This window comes from Mastacembelus armatus, chromosome 7 (assembly GCF_900324485.2).
Source record: "Mastacembelus armatus chromosome 7, fMasArm1.2, whole genome shotgun sequence".
In the NCBI taxonomy this organism is placed as follows: domain Eukaryota; kingdom Metazoa; phylum Chordata; class Actinopteri; order Synbranchiformes; family Mastacembelidae; genus Mastacembelus; species Mastacembelus armatus.
In genome coordinates, this window is record NC_046639.1 from 17,641,131 (window position 1) to 17,668,429 (window position 27,299).

Genomic DNA, 27,299 nt, shown 5'->3' on the forward strand with positions numbered 1-27,299 from the left:
ATTTTCATTACAAACAGAGTAAAGTGATAAAAACAAGCCCTCATTTTATGGGGACGAGTCAGTATTTCAAGTATAAGGCTTAAATTTTCTGGAGAAAAAGTGAAATCACGTGAGATAATTCTGACAAATTATTTGATAAAGTCATTATTATGACAAAGTAAATTCATTAGGAAAAACGTTGAGACCATCTACAGAAATTTACAAATTGTCAACGTAAGAAAAAAGTCAATAAACGCAAGAAACTTATAAATGATCTTAACCCCAAACTGATGAAGTTATTAAATATTCGTCGTTTTCAGGATTTTCATGGGTCTTCTTCAGTTTGATTTTCCCCATATCAACACAAACTAAATGCAGCTTTATGTTAAAAATTGTACTTTTGCTTAACATTTATTTTATCATAAGGGTCTGGATGTCAGCACATTCAGGCTGGAGACCAAGGCAGCGTTTCCTCACTAACTGTTAAATGTCAGATATTTCTCACCTTCCCCCCACAGTCCAAAAACATGTATGTCAGGTTGATTGGTGAGTCTAAATTGCCCATAGCAGTGAGTATGAGTGTGTGAGGTTGTTTGTCTCTATGTGGCCCTGTGATGGACTGGTGACCTGTCCAGGGTGTACCCCTGCCTTTCACCCAAAGAGAGCTGGGATAGGCTCCAGCAGATCCCTGTGACCCTGGTTAGGAATAAGTAGGTATAGATAATGGATGGATGGATAGATATTTCTCACCTCCCATGTATTTTCCTGCACTGAACTCAGACACGTGACACCAAAATTCAGTTTATTTGTATAGCCCCAAATCACAATACAATCATCTCAAGGCACTTTACAAAAGCCCAACAAATCCCTCATGAGCAGCACTTGGTCACTGTGGAGAGGAAAAACTCCCATTAATGTGAGAAACCTCCAGCAGAACCAGGCTCAGTTGGGGAAGCCACCTGTCTCGACTGGTATTAAATAATGCTCTGAACTCAGACACACGACAGCAGGAACAGTATTAAATAATGCTCTGCCTATGTACTTCATTTCATAATCACAAACAGATGAATGTCGAAGGCTTTTTATGAACAAACACAACGATCCTGAACCCATTAGAGGACAATGTCTGCCAGGTTGGTTTGAAGGGTTGTGTTGACTGATGGGAAATGAATAAGACATGAACAGAGTTTACTCTGCAGCCTGGATGGAGGCGATGCAGCTGACCTCATTATACGCTGCAGAACCTACTGTCACTGCTCTTTTGCGCTCAGCTCATTGGTCAGTTTCATCTTTTAATCTGAAAACGTTCAACTGTAAAACTGCTTGGACTGCATTTGTAAAAGCTTTGTCCGTTTCGGTACCTGGGAAGGTTTCAGTCTTTCACTCAGCAGGCAGACAGGAAATTCACAGACACACAGTCATAACCATAAAACCAGCAGCCGTCCCATTACCGGAAGCTTCCAGGGCTGAAGCCGCAGCAGCAGCAGCAGCTCGGTGTGAGGGAAACGGTCCCAGAGCTGTGGATTGAAAGCATCAAGTGGATGCTGTGAATATCTAATGTCTGCTCAGAAACACATGATGTCAGCAGGGATTCCCACACACAGGACGGACACATAGACTTACTGGAAGCCTGCAGGCAGACTCAGCACAGAGCCGAGGCTAAAACTGCTGTCAACACTGCACACATGACCAAAAACTTCAGCGTTTAGCCCAACAGGTGAGAAACAATAAGTGCACAACTCTGAGAGAAAGTTCAGTCTTATTAAAAACATCAGAAGCTCAGGACATTCTTCTGCTAAGACAGTCACATTATCACCCCTACAGGTGGCAGGTCCTCCAGCTGAGTCGACCTGTACATGTGGCAGGTCCTCCAGCTGAGTCGACCTGTACATGTGGCAGGTCCTCCAGCTGAGTCGGCCCGTGCATGTGGCAGGTCCTCCAGCTGAGTCGACCTGTACATGTGGCAGGTCCTCCAGCTGAGTCGACCCGTGCATGTGGCAGGTCCTCCAGCTGAGTCGACCCGTACATGTGGCAGGTCCTCCAGCTGAGTCGACCCGTGCATGTGGCAGGTCCTCCAGCTGAGTCGACCCTTACATGTGGCAGGTCCTCCAGCTGAGTCGACCCGTGCATGTGGCAGGTCCTCCAGCTGAGTCGACCCTTACATGTGGCAGGTCCTCCAGCTGAGTCGACCCTTACATGTGGCAGGTCCTCCAGCTGAGTCGACCCGTGCATGTGGCAGGTCCTCCAGCTGAGTCGACCCTTACATGTGGCAGGTCCTCCAGCTGAGTCGGCCCGTACATGTGGCAGGTCCTCCAGCTGAGTCGACCCTTACAGGTGGCAGGTCCTCCAGCTGAGTCGCTGAGTCGGCCTGTACAGGTGGCAGGTCCTCCAGCTGAGTCGGCCCGTACATGTGGCAGGTCCTCCAGCTGAGTCGACCCTTACATGTGGCAGGTCCTCCAGCTGAGTCGGCCCGTGCATGTGGCAGGTCCTCCAGCTGAGTCGACCTGTACATGTGGCAGGTCCTCCAGCTGAGTCGACCCGTGCATGTGGCAGGTCCTCCAGCTGAGTCGACCCTTACATGTGGCAGGTCCTCCAGCTGAGTCGGCCCGTGCATGTGGCAGGTCCTCCAGCTGAGTCGACCCGTACAGGTGGCAGGTCCTCCAGCTGAGTCGACCCGTACAGGTGGCAGGTCCTCCAGCTGAGTCGACCCGTACATGTGGCAGGTCCTCCAGCTGAGTCGACCCGTACATGTGGCAGGTCCTCCAGCTGAGTCGGTCCGTACAGGTGGCAGGTCCTCCAGCTGAGTCGACCCATACAGGTGGCAGGTTCTCCAGCTTGGTCGGCCCATATAGAAACTATTCATTCAGGTTTGCGAAGAGAAACTAGTTGGTCAGGGTCAATAAGAAGATGCAACAGACAGTATCAAATGACTTGGCAGTTGATAACAACCCAAGTCCTCTGCTGTGGAAAAGCAGTCGCTGCTGAGAAATCTCAGTCTGGGCCAAAGGGCTGAACCAACAGACTCATCATGTTTGAGCCTCACCGACTGTAAGACACACAGAAATAAAGTGAACCAATGCAGCACGGCTCAACAGCACGGTGTCTGTATGGCGCCTCATGTGCAGCTGAAAGCAGCTTGTGCCCACAAAAATCCCCCCCCCCCCATTGGAAATTATTGTAACTCACTGAAACGTAGATAGAAAGTGTGTGTTTGTGTGTGTGTGTGTGTGTGTGTGTTCCTGCTACGTCTTAATGTAAAAAGAGCAGGGCAGAGGATGCCTGTCTGTGTGTGTGTGTGTGTGTGTGTGTGTGTGTGTGTTTAGTGGTAACTGAGGCAGGGCGGCTGAATAAAACCAGTCATGCTGAAAGTTAATTCATAATTTATCATAAGACTCACAGTGAGGGCTTGACTGAGGCGGGTCAGGAGCAGGAAGGTGTGAGAGTCTGTGACACAAACAGTTTCAACGTGAATGTCCACATGTTGGTCTAGCTGTGTCCTGCCCTGTTGTCAACCTGTGGTCTGTATTTAACCAGGGCCACAGCCGAAACAGAAACATCCAAATATTCCTACGTGCTTTAGTGACGTTTTCAGCTGCATTTAACATTTTGTGACTTAACACATGAATTTTCTCATGTGATCATAAATATTTTCTTTTGAGAACCAGTCAAATAGCTTGTAGGAGACAGAGCTGTGAAAATGTCTACTTGTTGTGGCAGCACAAGTACGACTGACCACAGGAAAAGTACCTTAAGTAGGAACAGTATTAAATACAACTTGTAAACTTCAGGACCTTCATTAAAATTTTAAATCAGATTCTTAGAGTTTGTAAAGACGGAGCTACTGAGGCTGGAGGTTAAACCTCCTGAATCAGACTCGGTGATTCAAACCAAACTTGAAGGAAGGAAAAGTTTAACTGCTCCTCCGTGGACTTCATGCAATAACCTATGACAGTAACTTTTAATCTGACAAAGAGCAGCTTCACTCGAAGCTTTATTGTGGCTGCTTTATTGAATGAAGGTCAGGGAGGGAGAAGAAATAAGGAGCAAGACCGGCTGTGTTTTTCCTCAGAAGACTGAGAAACATCTTTAATAACCTGCAGTTTTCACCTTAAACACATGAACATGGTTTCAGCTGCAGGCACAGAACCCTTAAACAATAAGACTGGAGTGTTTTCATGTCCGTTGTTGATTATCTACAACACAAGAGACATCAAATCACTTTTAGAATTTATTTACTTCTGTGCTTCATCACTGGTTTTTTAAGCTGCATCCACATTCCAGCTGCTGTTTTCTCTCCACTGACTCAGCCCCGATGTTCCCACAGTGTGAACAGACCAAACCAGATGTTCTCAGATCTGTGCCACGTGCGTATGTGGCCATAGATCTGAATCCTATCGATGTGTGTGTGAGAACGGTCAGATCAGAATCCATGTGGTTGTTTTAACATTTCCCTCCTCTGCACATATCACCTGTCGTCATCATTCAGTGTGGGAAAAACCAACACGGGGGAGGGGGTGGGCAGTGGAGAGACCAGGACGCTTCAGAATGTTGGACATTTATGGAGAAGCTTCTGATGGAGCTGAACTGGAAGGAACATATGGGAACAAGCAGCTTTGGAGGAAATTGTGCACAAATGACGATATTGTTCTTCTTGAAGCACGTGGCTCACATTTCAGTTTAATCTGTACAGTAGTTCAAGGCAAAACCACATAAAGTATTTGAGTGAAACCAGTCCTGACCTTGACCCTTAAAGGATAAGTCTGATATCCATTAATCCTAAATACTACTAACCTGTACCTGTAACATTTAGACCTCTGCTGTTATCCACTAAAATCTTCCCTGACCAGTGTTTCCTCATGTGTGTGTTTGATGACAGCTGTAGGTTGGAGGTGAAATATCTGGGAGGTGTTTTTCAGGAAGACTGACCCGTTTGTTGTGAGTCTGAACATGAGATTTATACTTTAAGCATCATGTTACTCTGCAGTGTCCTCGACTCCTCCTCCTCCTCCTCCTCCTCATTTCCTCACGTCTGTTCTCTGCTCTCCTGTCTTTCCTTCTCCTGTTTCAGTCTCCTCTTTCTTTCCTTCCTCCCCCATACACACCTGAACTTGTACCCAGGACCTTCTCTGTGTTTGCAGCTACTTTCTTCATAACTTCCTGCGGTTGGCTGGAAGTGTGGAAAAGGGATCGGTTTTAGGAAAACTCATGAACTGATGAATGTGGTTCAGAAACATTTGATGTTTCCTGGAATAAACTTTGCTTTTCTCTTCTCCCTCCTTTCCTCTTCTCCTTTCACCATCTTTCCTTATTTCCTCCTGATTTTCTCCCCCTTCTCCTTCTCTGCTCCTCATTATTCTCCTGTTTTTCTTTGCCTCCCTCCCTCAGTTCTTTCCTTCTTTCAGTCACTTATTTCTCCCCTTCATCCTTTTTACTCTCTTCCTCCACTTGTTCTCCTTTTTCTCTTCTCCCACTTTCACTTCTCTTGTTTCTCACCTCTTTCCCATTTCTCCTCTCCTTTTTCCTCTCCCATCATTTCTTTCCTGTATTCCTTCTTTACCCCATCTCCCTTTTCCCCCATGCTTCCTTTCTCCTTGCCTCCTCTCCTCACTTCTGTCCTTCTGAAACTTTCTTTTTTTCCTTCTCCTTTTTACCTCTGATCCCTTTGTCTCCTCACCTCCTTCCCATCTTTCCTCCCTCCGTCTGTTCACATGCCTCATTTCTTTTTCTCCTTCCCTTATCTCCTCGTTCTTACCCTGAAACAACTTGTTCTTTTCCTTTTCCCTCTCTATTTTAACCTCCTACTTTTCCTCCTCCACAGTGTTTCTTTCTCCACTTTCCTCTGACAACTTAATTCCTCCTCTCCTCCCCCCTTCCCCGGTTTGTCTCTCACTCTCTTTTCTGTTTGTGTGTTTTCTGGCAGGACAGCCATACATGGACATGGACTAAGGACGCCTCCTTCCTTCCTCGTTCTCCAGAACCGAGCCGGTGTCTCTCCACCACTAATGTTTCGCCGACTTAAACAGGAGAGAGACGGAGAGAGATAAAGGAAAAAGCAAAAAGAGGAGAGGAAGAGAGAGGCTGCAGATCCATAATCTCCACAGCAGAGAAACACTTAGAGGGAGGGAGGCAACACAGGCAATTCTGTCTATCTTGCAACTTCAGGGACCATCATCACAATTTAATAAGAATTTGAAAGGCTGCAGCGCTGCAACAAATCTGTCTTCTAAGGGAGGCAGGGCGGGCGAGAGAGCTAGAGTCAGACAGACAGAGAGAGAGGGAGAGAGAGAGAGAGAGTGGAAGCAGTGAGGTGGAGGCCAGACGCAAATGTGTTAGCACTTTCCTACCTGGATTTATATCTTTTTGCTTGGTGTGGTAAATCCCAGCAGCAATAAACCTGTGACGGCAATATCAGAGCATAACCTTCTTATTATTTTAGCATATTATTTATCCTCCTGTTTCAAAGCTGCAGAGAGTTTTCTGTCAGGAGAGTCTGTGTTTAAAACCCGAGCATTTTGTTTAGTGCTCACAGGCTGAAAGTTTTTCATCTGCAATCAGAACAACAGCAAAAAAAAAAGGAATATTTCAGCTCAGCCCCGAGATTCCTGAGAGCTTCCCGTTTTGAAAAGTGTCAGGTTTACTCTGAGGCGTGTCCCACAGGGCAGCTGCAGCTGTGCTTTTATTTTGGAGAGCAGAAGGAAGGCTCGGTCCACTCCTGCCAGAAGGACGTCTGAAACTCACCAGAGTAAAGACGGGCCACGTACCTGTCAGATGCATCGGCTTTCCTGGTTTTTTACAGCGTTTTTTTCATGGCTTGACACCTAACTGCCCTCTGACCCTGCCCTTTTCCCCTCCTCCCCCATCCTCACCCATCAACATGTCCGGCCACCTTGTCTCTGGCTGCCCCGACCGCTCGAGGAAATCAGGGCAGGAGAAGAAGTGAGTGAGGACGTAGTGAAGGCACTTACCTCCTGTCCTTTAGCTCCGTCCTCCCTCCGGGACACAACTTGATTCTCTGCAGGTGGGACTCCCTGATGCAAGATGGCGGCCGGCGTAGCCACGTGGCTGCCGTTTGCACGGGCGGCGGCGGTGGGCTGGCTGCCACTAGCCAAGAAGACGATGCCCAAACCTCCGGTGGACAACTCGTCTAGATCAGATGAGATCCTGTATGTTAACGTCAGCGGGGTGAGGTTCCAGGTGGGTGTCTACTGAGCAGGGTCACAAAATTTAGTTTTTTAAAAATGGGTGTGGCTAGTGTTTCTAGAAACTGTGCGATTTAAGTAAAGGTCACCGGTTATGAATGTTTCCCCACCCATCCCAGCCCAGCGTCTGTAGAAATTACATGAATATTTAACGTGTCTGTAGCTTCTGATTTATGTGTTTATGCTAATGCACGAAGCAGTTTGACTGTTATGTAGACAGATGACTGCACAGAATATATCCCCACTGAAAATATCTTCTCGTGTGTATGATGAGGGGGGTTTTCCCTCCCACAGCTCTGCTGGATGATTCTGTTCTATGTCAGCGTTTATAAAAGCAGCGATTTGTGTCCACTGAGCAGAGGGATCCACACTGGGAGTCCCGGAGAGCTTAATGGACGTCATTCCCCATTTTTCTACCTCTCTTCATTTCTCATCTTCTGTCAGCTCTTAAATGACGGCAGAAAATCCTAGACTGAGCGGGCTGTGCTGCTCAGTCTGTTCCTGTAAACAGGGCAAAGTTCTGTTTACCTTCAGTGCTTCTCAGCAGAGCTCAGTTTGTGTTGAACAAATGTGTTGAATCTGTTTCCTGCCCCATCACACATTTGCAAAGCTCATTACAAAAATACTCTAACATTATATGCATGCATGTTTTTTTTTTGTTTTTTTGTTTTGTTTATCTCAATCCGTTATTGGTGTGTTGCTTCTTCTTTTTCCCCGTTTTCCTTGGGGGGTTAGTTCGTAATGAGCAGCTTTCTTGTTTCTAAATGAAGACACAGGGTTGCAGGTACTTTGGTGCTTTGGGTGAAATTTAAATTTACATTAAGCCCCCGCTGGCCCACTTTGATGGCAGGAAGCCTCTTTAATTTTGTATTTCTAGAACTGCTTCAGCAGCAGCTTCATATACAGTGCGATTACAGACGTCTGTTAATGATCATTCTGTTGTAATCACTCTGCCTTAAGTTGAATTTAATTGTTTAAAAGAGCAGATTTCTCCACATCCACAGTTTTAAGAACAACACCAGGGGATAATGTGGACAATAACTTTCATTAGATCACCCTCTACGAATGACACCGAAGTGGTTCTGTGTCCACTATGACTCTAATGTCAAACCACTCTTTCTTCATCTCTGCTTTTAGCTTAACTTTATTGTCTGTGATGTTTGTCTGCCTCGTCTTTCTCACTTATTACATTTGCCCACAATCAATCCTCCTCCATTAAAGCTACAAGGCTTTGAGAGGAGACGTGCGTGACCCTGTGTGGTTATTTGGGTTTGTTTCTCTATGCAATACAGCTGATTTGTGCATAAGTTACATACACAAACAGCCACAGTCTTACACACGTTTGAGAAGCACTGCCTGTCTTGTATGTCCAGGGAGAGTTCATGCACAGATTAAAACATTTGTCTTTGGCATTGATGAGCCTGAAGAGTGTATGAGATGACTTTGAATACTACACAACCCATGAGCCTCAGAGGAGCTCCAATATAAAGAGCTGTCCTGCACAATATTTGGAATGCTGTGCGGCTGCAATCAGGAACTGCTGCAAGATGTTTCCTAAAATCCAGATCATTTGCATTTCTCGGTTTATCCAACAGATTCTGCAAAGGTTAAACCACGACTAGAAGCCTGCCAAGCTCTCTGATTTGATATTTCTTACCGCAATGTGCTCGGGGACTCCTAAAGCTGTCGTAGACACTGGCTTGCACAGTTGCCTTTGTTAAAGAAGTGACGATATTATAAGTTTAGCATCTGTCCAAGAGTTTAAAAATACAGTCACATCATCTACGAAGAAAACTACAAAGGCTGTAGATTCCAGAATTATTCTTAGAAATTCACATGGATCCTCATGTGCTTCAGCTCTGCTCCTACTTCTACAGCTAAAAGCTGTAAATACTGTGTGTCTAATCAGCAACTGATGTGCATTTGGGCAGAAATAATAACAAAATGGCTCCATAACAGAAATGGATTTGGGTGGCTTTCTGCTGTGGCTGCAGAACTTGAAGAAAGTTCTTGTCAAGTATCGGAGTTTGTCCTAATTTTTAAAAACCAAAAGCAGCAGTTTAAAGTTCCAGTAAAAAATAGGGAACATACAGTAACGTTTGCTTTGAATGCAGAATGCCAAACAACAACAGTGGCATTACATATTTCACTGTTACCGTCTGTTAGTGATGCTTCAATGCTCCCATCTCCTTCAAATGGAACTTGTGTGTTTGTGTTTTTAACATGATGTGGGAAGTTTCACGCTCTACATGACAGGTACTGAAGTGGTTAAACTGCCTTGTTCTCATGGTGCATCATGTTCCGTGTTTTAAACTACACAGAGAAACAGCTGGCAGTTACAGTTCTGGATGTAAACAAATAAGTAAAATTTAAGATCTGCCTGGTGACCTTTCCAGGGGAATCTGTAAGAATTTATAATGTGGGAAAGAACAATCACCATTAAAATCTCTTACTGCAAAACTTTCCAGTTAATAGCACACTACAGATGTTGACAGCTGTTGTAGTTAGTCGTCTGACACCAAAATCTCTTTTCACTGAACTTGAGAATTCAAATTTCAGTTCAACCCTAAATGTCAAAGTATGTCCCAAAAACCTCACTTTTCAGAAAACCTTAATATAATGAAACATCAGTGGATCCTTTATGTGGACCCAATCAAATGCAGAATGTAAAGTGTCGTTAATTACAGCTGTTCTGACTGTTTTCCAGCTGTCGTGATGTCTGCATTGTTGAGAGGTTTGTAATTCAGTGCCATGGATGCATGAGGGTCACATGAGAACCAGGTTTAGATTCTCAAAAGTTAAAAGGGTGTTTTTTTTTTTTTCTTTTCTTTTCTGTTGTTCCAGACGTGGAAGAACACTCTGGATCGATATCCTGACACCCTGCTGGGCTCTTCAGAGAAAGAGTTTTTCTACAATGAGGACACGCAGGAATACTTCTTTGACAGAGACCCCGAAATGTTCCGGCACATTCTGAACTTTTACCGCACTGGGAAGCTCCACTACCCGAGACACGAGTGCATCCAGGCCTTTGATGAGGAGCTGGCCTTTTACGGCATCGTACCGGAGATCATCGGAGACTGCTGCATGGAGGTAAAGCTCCTCTTTCTCTGCTGGTTACTGTCTAGTGAAATAAGGAACTGCAGTATTTGTTTGAAAGGCACACGTAATCACTCGCACACTCATTCAGATCTAAAATACACCAAACTTCCAATGTGAGACTTTTGTGACATGGTGCATTATCCTGTGAGAAGCGGCTGTTATTTGATGGTATACTGTGGCCATAAAGTGATAAACATGGTCAGCAACAATCCTCAGATATGATATGACAATCAAACCAGGATTGATTGGTGTTGAGGGGCCTGACGTGCGCCAAGAAAACTTTCTCCAAACCATTACAGCACCACCATCATTCTGGACTGCTGACACAGGCAGGCAGAGTCCATGTACCCAGGTTGTGGAGGCCAAATCCTGCCCCTTTCATCAGCAAAACCCGAGATTCATCAGATCGACGAGCTATTCTGTGCTCACGTTTTGATAGGTCGTGCTACCTGGTGCGTTTCTGCTCAGCACAGTTGTACAGACTGGTTACCAGTCTGGGAGTTCTGGTTTGATCCGATCAAAAAGGTGTTTCTCTAATAATAAACCATGGGTCTGCTGTGTGTGGAAAAGGAGCTCAGAAGTTTCAGAAAGACTCACACCAACATCCACATCAATCAGATCAGGTTTTATCTTCAGAGCTGTGTCTGCAGGATGTGCTGTAGAATCACTGGCTGATGTTGTACGCAGCACTTATGTGGATGCTGTGACCTTTGACCTTTGGCTCTTCCTAATGGCCACTGGCTGTTCTCATTAGGTCTCTCTGGAGTAGAGCATGATCTGCTAAATGACTAAAGTGTAAAAGCATTGATGGATCTGTGGGGGTTACTAACCAGCACTGCTCTCAAACTCCATTATCAAACTCAAACTCATTAAGGCAGCAGTGATGAGCCCTCTGAAACTGCAATCTGATTTGGGTCTTTATTGCTACTGATTTTGGCAAGCTCCGCACCGGCCTTCAGGAGAGTGATTTCTTCAACAGGTCGTAAACAAGTCATTTGTTCCCTCCTCACTCCCTGAGCAACAAATCACCTTCACAGCTCTTTACATTATCTTTCTTTCACATCAGCTCTGTCTTCAAAGGCTTTTATATCTTTATAAGGAGCCTGTCCAATGACTCACAAATGAGTAATTGTTCTGTATTTCCTCAGAGTTGGCTCACAAATGTTGATTCAGCTGTGAGAGCTTTTAATTTCAGGATTTTTTTTTTAAAACTCACTCCACACTTCCCCCACAGTTTCCCATGAGAAACAATCCATTTTTATTTTTGCTCCTCTAGTAATTTCACATCTCCTGTTGCTTTTCTGCTGCTTTTCGTCACATCCACCAGCTTTTTGACCGACTGCTCGTCTTGGGTTCCCAGCAAACTGTTCTGAGGAACCTTTAAATGATCTGCCACACCAGTTTATTAGTCGGTGCGGTGATCGCTGGCTGTGGGCCCACTTTTAATTTACTCCCAGTCTTAGCTCAGAATCTTGTTAACAGCTAACAGACAAAGTCTCAGCTGTAGTTAAGCTTAGCGAGCTGGAGCTAATTGCAAAGCGTCCATTGAAAAGAGGCAGCTGGAGAGAGCTGATGTTGCTGCAATGGCTCATTGACCATCAACATTTCATGGCCACATCTGTGACACTTCACTGGTAGTTTGATGTTCCCAGTCTTTACCAAACCAGCTAACAAAGCAAGAAGCTAACATGGTGCTGTTATAACAGTGCTATAACAGTACTAATGCTAACATACTTTAAAGGGTCATTCCACAAATTGCTTCTAACAGATGATATATTAATTATTAATTAAAATACATAAGCTTGGACTAGCTACCTCACCATGAATAAAAAAGAAATAAATAGCTGATGCTGTTCAGGACAATACATGTTATTTATACTGAAGTGGAATAAATGGCACTAAATGAGCTGCGCAGTAGTTTTATTTTTTTTTTACTGTTATTGCAGTTTAGTTTTATCACCACCTTTATCAATGCTTTGCATCAGCAGCTGAAATATAATTCCATTGTGTTAAACTGTGGCAATAAAGCTGATTCTGGATCAGTGGTTGAGAAACCACCACTTAAATAACAGTTAGCTGAATATTAACCATTAGATTCAGTTGTGGTTTTCTTCGGCACATATTAATCTTTGCATCTCTTCCTTCTGAGCACGTTCAGTCAGGGACGTATTGTGAGTGTAAGTGTTTTAACAGCATTAACATCGTTGATGATGATAAATAAGTTCCTCTCCCTTCCCTTCCGCTCCCTGAAGGAATACAGAGACAGGAAAAAGGAGAACCAGGAGCGTCTGGCAGAAGACACGGAGGCCAACGAGGCAACGGACGCCCCTCTCCCTCCACACAGCACCCAGAGGGAGCGTCTGTGGAGAGCTTTCGAGAACCCCCACACCTCCACCATGGCGCTGGTCTTTTACTACGTCACTGGCTTCTTCATCGCTGTCTCTGTCATCGCCAATGTGGTGGAGACGGTCCCCTGCCGACCCCCCAAAGGTCATGTCAAAGACCTTCCATGCGGGGAGAAGTACCATCTGGCCTTCTTCTGCATGGACACGGCCTGTGTGCTCATCTTCACCTTCGAGTACCTGATGCGTCTGTTCGCCGCGCCCAGCCGCTGCAAGTTCATGCGCTCGGTGATGTCGGTGATCGACGTGGTGGCCATCATGCCCTACTACATTGGCCTGGTGATGCCCGAGAATGAGGACGTGAGCGGCGCCTTCGTCACCCTCCGGGTTTTCCGTGTCTTCCGGATCTTCAAGTTCTCCCGACACTCGCAGGGTTTGAGGATTTTGGGCTACACGTTGAAGAGCTGCGCCTCCGAGCTCGGCTTCCTGCTCTTCTCCCTCACCATGGCCATCATCATCTTCGCCACCGTCATGTTCTACGCTGAGAAGGGCACCAAGGGCTCCACTTTCACCTCCATCCCAGCCTCCTTCTGGTACACCATCGTCACCATGACAACGCTCGGGTAAGTGAGCATCAGTTTACTGTTGTGATGTCTGACACTAAACACATCTTATTTTGCTCCTGGTGATTGTACCACTGTTAATTCCATCACCATGACAACGTGTCCTCTTCGCTGTAATCTCCCTGTTTTGTGTCGGGACACGGATCCATCATTGTTATTGGTTATGGAGAGTTTACCGTCTGTTTCCACCATAAAAACAGATGAAGTGTGAAAAACCGTGTGTGTGTGTGTGTGTGTGTGTGTGTGTGTGTGTGTGTGTGTTTGTGTTTGTGTGTGTGTGTGTGTGTGTGTGTGCCTCCCACTCGTTGCTTCTCCTGTACAGTGGTGTGTCTTCAGCCTGCTGCCGCCCACACACGCTCTTGGCTGGCATGTGGATGGAGTGTGTGTGTATGTGTGTGAGGGTGCTCTGTCTTCACCCTGCAGCTCTGCAGCACTGATCTGTTATCCGCTGCTCAAAGGGCCTTTGCAAACATCAGAAACAGAGTGAGTCAGGAATCTGCCATAAACTCTGACCGAACCACACACACACACACACACAGCATCTCCTCTCTATAGGCCTCTAAACTCCTACCTGTCTGTGAATGGAGAGAAAGAGCGAGAACATGTTGAGTCAAAGGGTGTGAATGGGAAGGTGTGAGTTGCAGTGAATGACTCAAACAGCACAGTAGTAAATACAGAGATGCAAACATTGATGTATTTCAGAGGTTGGCTTCTTTTATTGAATGGAGAAAGAAGGATTTCACAGAAATTTAGTTTAGTTTAGATTCGGGGGAGTAGGGCAGCACAGTGTGGATGTCGGTTTCCATTGTTGTCTTTGAACTCTGGTCCTGTTCTTGTTCTTCTTACAAACAAATCATGTGGACTGACAGGTTGGACGTTATGATGAAGGTTAATAACCATAACCAGATTTCATGGAAGTGCTGATGATTGACAGGCATGATTGACAGGTGGCTACTCTCTAAACCACCCCTCCCCCCTCGGAGTTGGACATTCAGAGCTTCTGTGTTTCTAATAAACCTCGTTGTTTCCAGACAGATGCTTGGTACAACACATTAGCACATCTACACATGTGTCTCTGCTGCACAGCTGGATTTGCAGTGTTTTCTCCATCAGGTGAACTTGACTTTACTGTCATCGAACACAACTTTGTGTGTGAACGTTTCGCGAGTGCTGGGATCACTTGACAGTGATTCTCCATTTCTCTCTCCTTGTTTCCTCTCAGGCTTCAGGTCCATTAGTTATCAGCAGGGAGAGGCCGGTCTCTAAATGGATTCTCCAGGCAGCAAAACACAACCCAGGCTTTTACCGCCCTTCTCCTCCTCCTCCTCCCTCTGCTCCCCGGTTAGTCTCCGTTTCCTTCTCGGGACTGAGCCTCCCTCCTGTAGCTCCAGAAGGAAGTTTTGCTTCCCCAGTAGAAAGATCCACATCAAGTCAACACATGAACCAACCCCTTGTTTCCTGTCACAGCCGTCACACCGAGTTCGATCTTTGTCGTCTCTCACCGCCTCTCAGGTGTTACTGACTGGATTGTTAGTAGTAAATGATTCCACAAACTGTCCTGTTCCAGTAAAATATTGATTTGGTTGATTTGCAGAACACACAGATCCAGATGTTGCAGATGTTCAGTGGGACACCTGTGGGACAGCTCCAGTCTACAGGCCTTTAGGTTTAGGCCTGTTTAACCTGTAAAAATCCTGCTCCTTTCTAAAAACCCTTCCCGGGACATGTGCAGTTGGCTACAGTCCACAACAACCAACAAAAACAGAGGGTTTGTAAATATTTAAATTTAATAAACATTAAAACGCTGTTGCTGTTTTAGAGCACTCAGGAAGTGCCGAAGAAAATAAAACTCTAATCTGATCATTCAAATGACTAATCCTGCCCAGGTGATTGTCTTTGGTGTGAGCCCCTGTTCCCTGCTGTCGCGCCCAAACACAGTGAAGCCACAGAGCTACGCTGCACCCAGCATTTTCCCTCATTCCAGCTCTGACGTTCAAACATGACAGAACCACAGCAGCCTTCATGTGTGCTGTAACACACTTGACACGTGTTGGATCACGCTGTCTGAGCTGATTACAGCACTGTGGCGGTTACTTTACGAATTATTTCAAAATATTAATTATCCCATCACAGAAATGGTAAATGAGTTTCTGAGGTTTATTACAGAATAAAGACGACGTCCTGAGCTCTATCAAAGCTGTCAGGACGTTTTTAGCTTTTACTCTTAGTTTTTACTCTTAATCTGATTCAGGATCAGGCCAACGAAGATGAGTATGCGTGTAAATGAAAGTGTATAAAAACAGATTTGCCTTTAATCTGGATATGACACATGAAATAACAAATGCCGCACAGATTCAGTCATTTTCTCATTCTGTTAAAAGCAGAACACAGACGTGACTGCTGCTGTTTCCACATGAACCCCAAAATAAAACATGTCGAATGTCTGCTTCTAAAGTGCCTGTATAGAAGGAACTCCAAAGACTGATGGGTAACGTTTTTTTGTTTTTTTTTGTTTTTTTTGTGGTTTATCTTAAAACAGTTTTTTGATTTTTCTTTCATCTTCACTTCTCACTTTCTCCTCCTCGTCATCCTCCTCTTCCAGCTTCCCGCTCCTCCCCTCCCTTTGTGCTCCAATCTGCTCATTTGTTTCTCTTATCGCTCTTCTTCATCATGCTGCTTTTATTGCTTTGCTCCTGTGTTTTATCACAGTGCAAATAAACTGGAAGTGGAATCAAAAACCTATTTTCAGCCCGTCCACAAGCAATATATGCGTTGGGCAGGAGTGGGAGGGTCGGGGGGCGCTGCTGCTGCTGCTGCTGCTGCAGGGAAACCAGGTAGGCTGTTTGTGTCGGAGCTCCTGTTCCTTCAGGTGGACTGATAATAACGTTTCAGTTGAACAATTAATAGTTGGTTTCACAGGGGAAATCTTTCATTCAGCCACCGATGAGCTAAAATAATATTTTGATGTGCAGCTGGAAACACAGGCTGGTACCAAGCAGATAAACTAGAATTAGGATAAATAAAATACATAATGACTCCGCAGTGCAGTTTCAAATGCAATAAATGAAATGATTAGCCATAAAACTCAATTGAAAATATTAGAAAAACATAGTTTGGTATAAAGTACCAACACTCTGAGGATCTGTGGTCGTACATTGGAGGATTTTTTATTTGCAACGATGCTGTGCTGAATATATTTTCTTTAAACGCCTGTCAGACTGGGCACCTCTTTGCTTTTCTGCAGGTTACGCTGCCTCACACTGGGTCAGCAACTCTTTTTTTTATCTGGGATGTTTTCTGTGTATTCCTGTCTCTGTGTGATGAACTGAGGCAGCTGTGCAGGAATTCATCTGAAGATCGTTTTGATGGAGAAGGTTAAAGTCTCTTCTCACCTTCCCTTCGTGAGCGCAGGTTTGGTCTCCTATCGGTGTTCTGCGGCTGCTGCAGAGCACTTTACCGTTAAACATTATTTATAAGTAGAAGAGGGGAAGCAGCCATTTCCTCTGGATGCTCACAGGTCGAGAGCGAGAGCAGCCAGCGGCCTGATAAAACAGTCGGGATGGAATTATAGGGCCTGTGAATGCATGGATCCCATAATGTTTTAATAGACAGGGAAGAGTAAAACGTGACAGGAGGTAGAGGTAGAAAAGAAGCCCAACAATCAAATCAAAGAAGGGTGTTACAGAAATAGTCAGATGATTTGATGCTGTAAAGTTTCACGGTTCATCGCCTCCATTTCCCATCAGAGGACTGCTCCTGCTAATGGAGTGGAACACAAAATGGCTGCTCAGACCCTCTTCAGACCATCAGACATCTGCAGAGAAATCCGTGATGGAAGTTCAGTTCAGAATAGGAGTGTTCTTTTTCTCTCCATCCATAGTCCTGCTCCAGCTGTGGCAGGGGTCAGCCAGCACTGTCAGTGAGCTCTGCCTTTGGTTTTTGAACAGACATGATGGTACCACACCTGCAACATCACGGTGACAACAAACCTGCAGGAGGCTGCACCTCAGAAACTGTTCCAGCATTTGACCGGTAGTTTGATTCCAACAATCACAGCTGTCAATCATCTTGTTTTAATAAGCCATTAAAAACAAAATGACAGCGTGATAATATTGACCTGAAATGACAAATTCATAAACATTAGAAAAAAGTAGGAGAAGTTTAGTTCAAGCACCAGGACAGACACAGAGAATGAGTTTAAGCTTAAGCTAATTAACTTACTATCTTAATAACTTACTAATTTACTAACTTAGCAATTTACTAATGTACTAACTTACTAACTTAAACCCTCCACCAGACCATGAGCTACATTTGGAAAAGCTGAGCTGAGCTTTATCAGAATGAACTTTGACCTGCACGTCACTGCTGGTCCTTCATTACTTTCCAAGCAGTCTCGTGAACATAAAATTTCTTCAATGGGGTTGAGTTGGTACCAGTGTTTCAGTGATAAATGAACCCTGGGGTTTCATGGCCTCAGTGCAGCAGAGGGTATACAGCTTAGTCATTAATCCCTCTGAGGCTGGTCTGTAAGATAAAAATCAAAGCACTGAAGGTATTATCTGAAGAAGCTTGACTTCCTCTTCTTCTCTACCTAACTGGCAGACGGACTTTAATCCCTGCATCACGTTCGATCCCCACTTCAGTATTTGTCAAGTTAATCACCTGCAGATTGGTCTGTTTGTGTAGACTACAGCTCTATTACTCCTCCACCTTTTTATTATATATCGACATCTGCAATAACAATCAGCTCAGTAATGAGTCTGTATGTAGCTTGGACATATGCAACTATTCATTTCTGAACCGCAGACAGACACTGTTGCAGTTACTTAGTTAGGAAGTTAGTAAATTAGTAAGTTAGTAAGTTAGTAGGTTAGTACATTAGTAAATTGCTGAGTTAGTAAATTGGCAAATTATTAAGTTAGTAAGTTAGTACATTAGTAAATTGCTGACTTAGTAAATTAGTAAGTTATTAAGGGCTCAACTGTCTGGGTACTCTCCAGAAACCTAACAGAACTGCAGAGTCCCCTAGTCCCCTTTTCAAACCCAGCTGTTGTTCCCAGATTGGTGTACTATCCCTTTAATGAGAATACAGACAAACTGGCACTACTAAAGATTATTTTTAAAGGAACCAGTTTTCAGAGGCTTGCATGCAGACTGAGGTGCAGTAACACTGGGGAGATGGAAATAAAAGAGTGTGTGTGTGTGTGTGTGTGTGTGTGTGTTTGGGGTGGGGGGGCGCTCATGTGATCAGCAGGTCAGGGTGTTGCTGATCTATGTGACTGTACATCTATCCTCTCGTCCTGTAATGGAGCGAGAACTCCCCCCACCACTGATCCATAATGGGAGAAATCAGCGGCGTCTCTGTCGGTGGAGAGCTTCTGAGGGCCACAGTGTGCAACCGATCAATAACCTGCGATCGATCGGGCTCTGGCAGTCGTGCTATAATGAGTCACTGATCTATGCTGCTCTAGATCTATGCCAGAGTGGAAACTACTTGTTCAGAGCGGATCTAGCAGAGTACAGCTGTGCTGGAGTAGATATTTTTTGACAAATTTTGATAAAGAGTGTAATCTGAGTCCAAATTGCCTTCATACAAACTGATACAAGCTGATGTCATGTTATGTAAAAAATGATGGACCAAATATTCAACCTGCTCCTCAGAGGTCAGTGATGTTTCATTTCCATCTTCAGTAGAAGCTCAGACTCCCCCCGTGTCATTGGGCGTTGCCATGCTGCACAGTTCTTCCAGTGTGTGTTATTTGGGATGCACATCTGTCTGACTGTGTCTGTCATTGGGACATGTGTCGAGTCATGACCTCTGACCTCTGAACTGGTTCTTACATCAGGACCAAATCTTTCCTCCGGCTGAACTTAACTGAGCAACAGGAATTGAAAGGCCGGCGTGTTTCTTTTCTCCTGGGGCATCATGGGAATGTGAGTCTAAACATATGCCCTGTGTGTATGTGTGTGTGTGTGTTACATAACAGGTCACACTTGTATAATAGAGCACCATGACATTTCCACAGCCCAGGTCGTTATGTAATATGGTAAATATCACTTTATACTAATTACCAGAATATGTAAAATGAGACACACTGTACAATTTTTATTCCATAAAAATCTACTGAGCTAAAAACCATCTTCACTTCCATCCAGTGTTTGTTTTAGTGGCTCCGCGACAGAAACACGTCCGGAGCAGGTTGGACCCAGCTACTTTGTAAAGTCAAGTTGTGTTTTCAGTTTTTTCTGCGGCTGCAGTTTTTGTCCTGTTTTTACATCGAGATTAAAGAGCGAGGCCTCAGGTTCATCGTTTCAGCACTGAAGTAACAATGTTTGGGATGAGTTATATTCGTACCTGTCGATACGCAGAATATATGTGGAAAAGTTTGGCTTAATGCAGGAACCCATGTTTTGGCAGGAAACATTTTGTCCTCTGTTAGTGAGGAGAAACCTCCGACCTGCAAATCCTCCATGACATTTGCAGCTTTGTGTGTGTGTGTGTGTGTGTGTGTGTGTGTCTGATGATGTTAAATATTATTCACACACAGGCGATAAACATGTTGTTTTGCACAGCATCACCCTGTGAACTGAGCTCAGCACCCACAGCATGTCCTGCTGTTAGAGACCAGTCGGTCGTCAATCCACCTCTGATTCTTCCTCTGACTCGGTCCCAGACTCAGATAATTCTCTAAAATATAAAACAAAATGCAGTATGTGTCTGAACTGAGAATAAAAACACCCTTCACACTGTCCCTCAGCATCCCCAGGATATAATTTATCTTGTTGCGTGATAAGGAAATCCTGGTTTCGTCACAAATCCCCCAACACACACACACACGCACACGCACACACACACACACACACACACACACACACACACACACACACACACACACACAGACCCACACACAGAGATATGTCATGTAAAAGACCTGGGGTGGTTGCTCTGTCTTTCTCAGGATGTCATGTTGTTCATTTTAAGATGTGTCATGTGAGGGCCTAATTTTTAGCACTGCTGTGGTTCTGATCCAAGCAGGATTACAGTGCAGGATTCCTGGGGTCGGTCCGCTAGGTTTCAGGATTAAGATTAAAACGGAAATATTTGAATATCAAACTCGCCTCCTGGGATTTGAAAGGTGGCTCTGAAATATAAGTATGTTCTAAGAAAAATGAATTCTTTAAGCTGTGCTCGGACTTTATCTGTGACCGAGTCTGGTCTTACTGACTGGTTTAGTTTGACTGCTGGAGTGATCAGGATACAGCAGCATCCAGACATTTATTGTGACATTTTGACATAATGACATAATAATATAAAACACATACTAACACACACTGTTTGGTTCTGATATAATGCTGATGTAAATGTCCATATATCCCCCTCAGAAACAGGGAAAACATGCTGCTTATACTTGCAGAACTTCATTCAGGATTCTGCTGTTTTAAGTTTGGTCATTGAGAAATCTGCGTAATTGAAACTTTACATTTGCACAGAGGATGAGGGTTGTGGTGTCGCTGCTTTAGACTAGTCAAGCTGAGGTACCATCAGGTCAGGAATGAATTAATTCAGTCTCATAAAAACTAATCTCAGATTTTGCTTTTCTTAAAACAGACAATGATGTTTAAGGTGTTTAGTGTCACATACACAGTGGAGGTGATACACACACACACACACGAGTGCAGATGATGGGAATACTGTTCACTTTCTGGGAACAAAATCAAAGTTCAGCATTTTCTGTCTGAGTCTTTTCTCTGCTCATTGTAGGTTCAGTACTTTCCCCTGGGACTAATGGACTGACTCAGTGTGAAGCATCTTCATTAACCTAAGGCCCAAATACGTTTTTCTTGATCTGTTTATTCTTGGATGGTTCATAAATTCATTAACAGCTCGTGGGAATAAATCACCAAATCAAATCGATTAGACCGATGTTATCAGGAAACAGCCCTTCATTTTTCCTTTCTCCGCTCTGTTTCTCCTAGCCTTACCTCATCTTTCTCCTCCTCTCCATCTTCATCCTCCTCTTCCTCTCCTTCTCCTTTTCCTCTCCTCCTCCTTCTCCTCTCCTCCTTCTCCTCTTTCTCCTTCTCTCCTCCTCCTCCTTTTCTTCCTTCTCCTCCTTCTACTTCTCCTACTTCTCTTCTCCTCCTCCTTCTTTCCTCCTTCTCCTCTTCATCATCTTCCTCCTCCTCCTCCTCTCCTGACCCTTTTGCTGCAGCTTCGCTCTCTGGCCGAGCGAGACTCAGATAAACTGATTAAAAAAGAGCAAGAGACAGAGTGAAGGAGAGAACTTTTCCTCTCATCAATTATTTCCTCTCACCGTCTGAGTGCATCCTCCCCCTCCTCCTCTTCATCCTCCTCATCCTCTCATTCTCTTTTTTACACATTCCTTTCCTCTCATCCTCTGCTCTGTCATCTCCTCTCTTTCCCCTCATCATCCTCATTCCTTTCTCTCCCTCTTTTTTTTAATTTTACCTCCTTTCTTCCTCCCTCCTTCCTCCCATCTCACTCCTTTCTCTACCTCCCTGTCTCCTCCATCATAAGTGGATTAAAACACTGAAAACAATAGACGCGTTCGTTCTGTCACGTGTGTGTGAAGTAAAAATAAACTCAGAAATGTGGATTATGCAAAATGAAGAAATACGACACATTAGAGACAACGTGAGCATCTTCCCAGCGACAAACAGACGAGTAAATAATGGAGAGAGTGGCAGGAAGGAGAGAGCGTGGGAGATGTAAATACAGGAGAAGATGAGAGGGCGAAAATAGGAAGAGAGCGAGAGAGAGGCAGCTTTACAATAGAGAGAGAGAGAGAGAGAGACAGAGAGCTGTAGAAACAAAATGAGCGGAATTTATTCTGAGCTGGACGAGTGTTCGTCTCCCCGAGGCCACTAGAAACACAGTACCGGACTGGTTTCAGTGTTAAACAATACGTTTAGGTATTTTAAGACTGTTCAAACCCCTTGAGGCATTTTTGTGGAAATTCTGCCAGAAAAAAAAAGAAAAAACATTGCACCATCAACTCTACAGAGGAGTCTCTTTATCTGTTCTATAATTCATATATGTAAATGCATTATTGATCAGGATGGGAATGACAAAGATCCTGCATACTATAGACGTCTGTTGTGTGTGTTATTGATCAGCTTTCTGATTTGATAACAGACTTATTTATAATTGCTGACATGATCTTACACCCAGTAGAGTCCAAAACGTCATAAATCTAATATTTGGATTTTTACTGATAAATATGATCATACTAAGTAAAAGCACATGAATTAGACAAAATAACAAAAAGGTTATTTTAAGAACAGAACCTTAAATGCTGATTATACAAATTTTCATCAGTACATCAATATACACATTTACATTTTGAAGCTCTTTATTATTTACATGTGTTATTTAATTGACCACGGGCCTCCATGGCACGTTACAGCAGTCAACATGCTGCTTCTGTGTTTTTTTTGTTTTTTTTTGTCAGCTGTTACCTGTTTGTTTTGATGCGCTCCGTTTTATATGTTGAACATAAAGTTGGTCCAGTGTGATCCACAAGCATTCAGCACAGTATGTTATTTTGGGAATAGTCTCCCAGTTTCACAGTTTTATTTTCAGTGTTTGGAGTCTAATATTAGCCCTCCTCAGCTTCTTGCTCACATGTCAGATTGATTTGTAGTTCCTATTTTTATTCCAGGCTGTGGATCAGAGAACCTGCTGTGTCACAGGGTTGAGTCTTGGTCCGGACACTGTTTGGCTTTCTCAGCTGGTGTGGGTTTGTTTCACCTGCAGGTAATGCCCTCAGCGACGTGCATACCGAGAAAAGGGGAGTTTTGTTGGCAGTAGGATTGCTGACATGCAGTGGGCTTGTGGTCTGGATGTCTTCTGGGTCCATTATCATCTCTTATGTTTTATTCACATCTAGTTATTGTATTTGCACCAGCCTTACCTCCGGTTTGTTGCTGACTCGCTGATACAAACAGTGCAGTGTCATCAGCGTATGTGAGGATGTGGTTTGTGTCTGTAAACAGTGTGTCAGCAGTGAGCTCAGCACACACACACACACACACACACCTGTGCATTACCTGCGTGTGGTTTGAACATGATGGTTGAGCCTGTGGTACACAGTGGTCTGTTCCTCATCTCTCCCTTCATTTCCACTCGCCTATGGTTCATGATCAGTTACAGTGAAAATGGAAGGAAGCACAAATCAAAACGTGTAAAAACATCAGATTCTCTACTCACTGCCGTCTGTTTTTCTTATTCAATGAAATCAGAAATCAGTTGATTATTTTTTTCTATGTTTATGAGTGTTGGATTATTATTATTGGAAAAACCAACCCTGGAATTCGTAGATTACACTAAAGACACCTGCTGTGAGCTCTTGGCAACAAAATGGTGATTAAAGTAACATAAAGTTATTTTTTTTGATTTACACAAACACATCTCAAACACCTGTAATACAAAAATACATTCATGCCTTGAAAACACTTTTTCGGAGGAAAGGAAGGCAGAGTCCAGAGTTCTCAGAAACAAAAATAAAAACAGTAACAGAAAAATCACCTTTAACATGATGAGACCTTGGACTTTTACAGAGGTGCTTTCAGAACAGCAGCTGAAGCTTGAGATGAACTTTGCGTCGACGTAATTAGATCAAAGTTGGATGAGTGCGTGTTTTTGTTCTAGCTATTCTACTAATGTAGTGCATTTCTGAAATGACGTCACAGCCTCAATGCTCTGTCCGAGTGTCTGCAAACTGCAGATTTAAATAACACCTGAACTGCTCTGATGTTGAAAATAGACTCATACTCTGACATTTATTGTTTCTGTTCTTTTTATTCTATTCATCCGCTTTTCCATTTTTTAAACCTTTTTCTTCCTTTCCTTTGTATTACCTTTGTTTTTTCTACTTTGTCATGTCTTATTTAAGCCCAGTATGCTGACTTAATGCAGAAATAAACAGCTTCAGATTTTGAGCTGCCTGTTCGACTGGAGCTGGTTTTTGTTACATCTGAAATCTCCCTCTCTGGTGGGGTGGAGCAGTGGTGCAATGGTGCCACGGGTTGTGGGTTTGAGCCCCAGGGCCTTTCTGTGTGGAGTTGTCCCCGTGTCTATGTGGGTTTTCTTCTCCCACAGTCCGAACACATGCAGGTTAGGTTGGTTGGTGACTCTAAATTGGCCATTGGTGTGTATGTGAGTGTGTGTCTGTCTCTGTGTGTCAGCCCTGTGATAGACTGCTGATCTATCCAGAGGGAACCCGCCTCACACCCACTGTATGCTGGGATTGGTTTTAGGCTGATACATTGCTAACAGACTGGAGCTAAAGCTAACAGGTCTCAAGTGAAAAGTCTCCATCCTGACTAGTTCAGGTGTGGAAGTGAAGAAACTTTTGTGTGCTGCAGTTTCGTGCCAGAAAACCAAGCAGAAAAAAGTGAACATGACTTTACAGAATTCTGTGTTTTAGATTTTCATGTCATGTCTATCATCATAGGGCCACTGTGAGTTATCTGGTGACCCCTTCTCTGGATCTGTCAGCAGCTTCCAGCCTCATGTTGACAGTGATATTGTTCAGACCTGAATTATACTTAAGAAACACAACTTTAAGAAATAAGGAGAAAGCAGGAGATTTAGGAGGACGAAAACAAAAAGAGGTGATACAATAAGAGAAGATGGGGGAGAAAGGAGGCAGAGGCAGGATTTCAGATCTCCTTCAGCAGAGGAGGAGAAAACATGGAACAACCATCCCTCCTCCTGCAACTTTCATCATTACGTCATCAATTAAACATGGCCGTGGATTACATTGGGGGAGGAGGAAAGAAAGGGAAGGCAGGGGACAGAGGGAGAGCTGATGGAGGAGGTAGGATGGAGGGGAGGAGGAGGAAAGATGAGGAGGAGAGCAGGGAGGCTTTTAGCAGCCTGCTGTAACCCAGAATAGAAGTTTTCGAAGAGGAAAAACAAACTGAGCTGAGGATCAAACTCGTCCGATCGATACTGGTGTCCTTGTGAAGAACAATCCCAGTCCAAACTGTTTGGAGGCAGAATTTGCCCTGAAAAACCTTTCACAGAGTCCACGTGATGTTCACTTGTTCCAGCTTCTCCCTCAAGAACTGAGGCACTTCAATTTTTCCTTAGAATTCAGTTGCAGAGTGCACTTTAAGAAATCCTCTTGGTCTTTTCCTTCAGGCAGAGATTCAGTGTGTGTGGTAGATTAGCTTAGCATAAATACTGGAAGCAGGGGGAAGCTCTTAGCCTCTAAACCAGTTAATGTGTTAGATCTCAATTGTTTAGTCTGCACTGAGACAGAAAAAGTCAAAAGACAGTTCCTGCTGTTGGTCCTCCTACTGCAGTAACATTAAAAATACCACAGAGTATAAATACTCTGTTCCAAGTAAAAGTCCTACATTCCAAATATTACTGCAGTTAAAGTCCAAAAGTACCACCATCCAAATGTACTTGAAGTATCCAAAGTAAAAGTAGTCATTGTGCAGAATGGCCCATTTCACATGAATGTATCTGATATTATTGGATTCTAATTATTGATGCATTATTGTGTTCATCACTTTAATGTTGCAGCTGGTAAAGGTGGAGCTAATGTTAACTACCTTATATACTTCTAATTTGAAGTACTTTCCATACTGCTGGGTAGTTTGGGAATTTCCCACCAGGGATCAATAAAGTTTGATGATTAGACTGTATTTTGTTTGATTCATCTGATTCTGAAACAGGAACTAAAGTTATCAGATAAATATAGAGCAGGAAAAAGTACAAGGTTTGGCTCTGACATGTAGTGAAGTCCAAGGATGAAGTAGCACTACATGGAATTACTGAAGTAAAATAAATAATTCCTCAGATTTGGACTGAAGTACAGTACTTGAGTAAAAGTACTGAGTTACTTGGTATCACCACTGACTTACTACACATGATAATGATGTATAGCAGTCGACGTCATTGGTGCTGTCAATGTTCCTGTCAGTCCCATATCTTTGTGCTGCTGTCAGAAGGAATAAGTCAGTTCCAGTAGGGATGTGGGCAGCTGACTCCTGATGTTGGCTAAAAAAATCTCTGTGTTCACATTGTTCTGCTCTCAGGCTGGAACAAACAAACTGCAGAACCATCAGAAGGTTACGGCCTCTGTCTCTGAGATGTTGTGAAATTCTGTGGAGCTCAGATTTTTCTTCTTCTTCTCTGGTCGCAGGGATCGCTCTCAACTTTAATTGTCCTTCCTGCTTTCCTCTTTAAACTAATTACCATTGGCTGTCTCTTCGTCTATTAGATTGTGATTGGCTGGCGTCCGTCTTGCAGGTGAGAGATAAGGATCAGGCTGGACGCTCGATTGGCTGACTTAGCTCTAATGGATTCCTATCAGCTCCAATCAGGAAGCAGCAGATGACCATCTCTCTGTCTGTCTCTGTTTTTCTACTTTCAGGAAAATTCAGAAACTGTTCTTTAAATGTGAGTCGCTGTTTCTCTGTGCAGGATGACATAATCCTGACTATGAAATATTTAACACACTGCGAGAGCAGCTCAGAATAACCAGGCTGACCTGGGCCTCCTGAGAGTTTGCCGCCCTTTTGTGAAACCTTTATTTATTACAACGGTTGACTCTGAAGCTCGGGGGTCAGATGACTTGCTCAGAGAAGAGGCTTGTCAGCAGATTTTGGTTCAGTGTGTCTGTGAAAACTCCAGTCAGTCAAGGGAAGGACATTGTGGAGCTGAAGTTTAGGTTTTCTGCTCACAGAAACTTCTTCCATATTTATAAGTCAGTGTCTGACAGTCAGCTGAGTCCAGATCCCAGGCCTGAGTGTCCTGCTGTTTCCATTAGATCTGCCGTTTGTGTGTTTGTTCCTTCCCATCCATGTCTGTCAGGGACATGTATCCAGCTCTGGTGCAAACACCACTGAGCTCCTAAACTGCCACCATGCACAGATTGAACTGAAATGTGAGCCACGTTCTAAAAGAAGAACAACAACGTCATTCGTGCCACGGTCAAATCACACAATTTCCTCCAAAGCTGCTTAGTTCCCATATTTTCCTTCCAGTTTGAATGTGAGGCGTCCTGGTGTCTCCACTG

The 27,299-nt window shown here is 44.0% G+C and overlaps 1 protein-coding gene across 1 annotated transcript in view; it reads left to right on the plus strand.

Moving 5' to 3' along the window:
- The first annotated feature begins 6,616 nt into the window (after window positions 1–6,616).
- The window catches only part of kcnd1 (potassium voltage-gated channel, Shal-related subfamily, member 1), a 35,373-nt gene continuing 14,690 nt past the window's right edge, over window positions 6,617–27,299 (plus strand). The window contains exons 1-3 of the mRNA XM_026333650.1: window positions 6,617–7,173; window positions 10,023–10,268; window positions 12,530–13,242. Coding sequence (XP_026189435.1) covers window positions 7,018–7,173; window positions 10,023–10,268; window positions 12,530–13,242 — 1,115 coding nt within the window. The 5' untranslated portion in view covers window positions 6,617–7,017. The remainder of the gene's footprint in view (window positions 7,174–10,022; window positions 10,269–12,529; window positions 13,243–27,299) is intronic.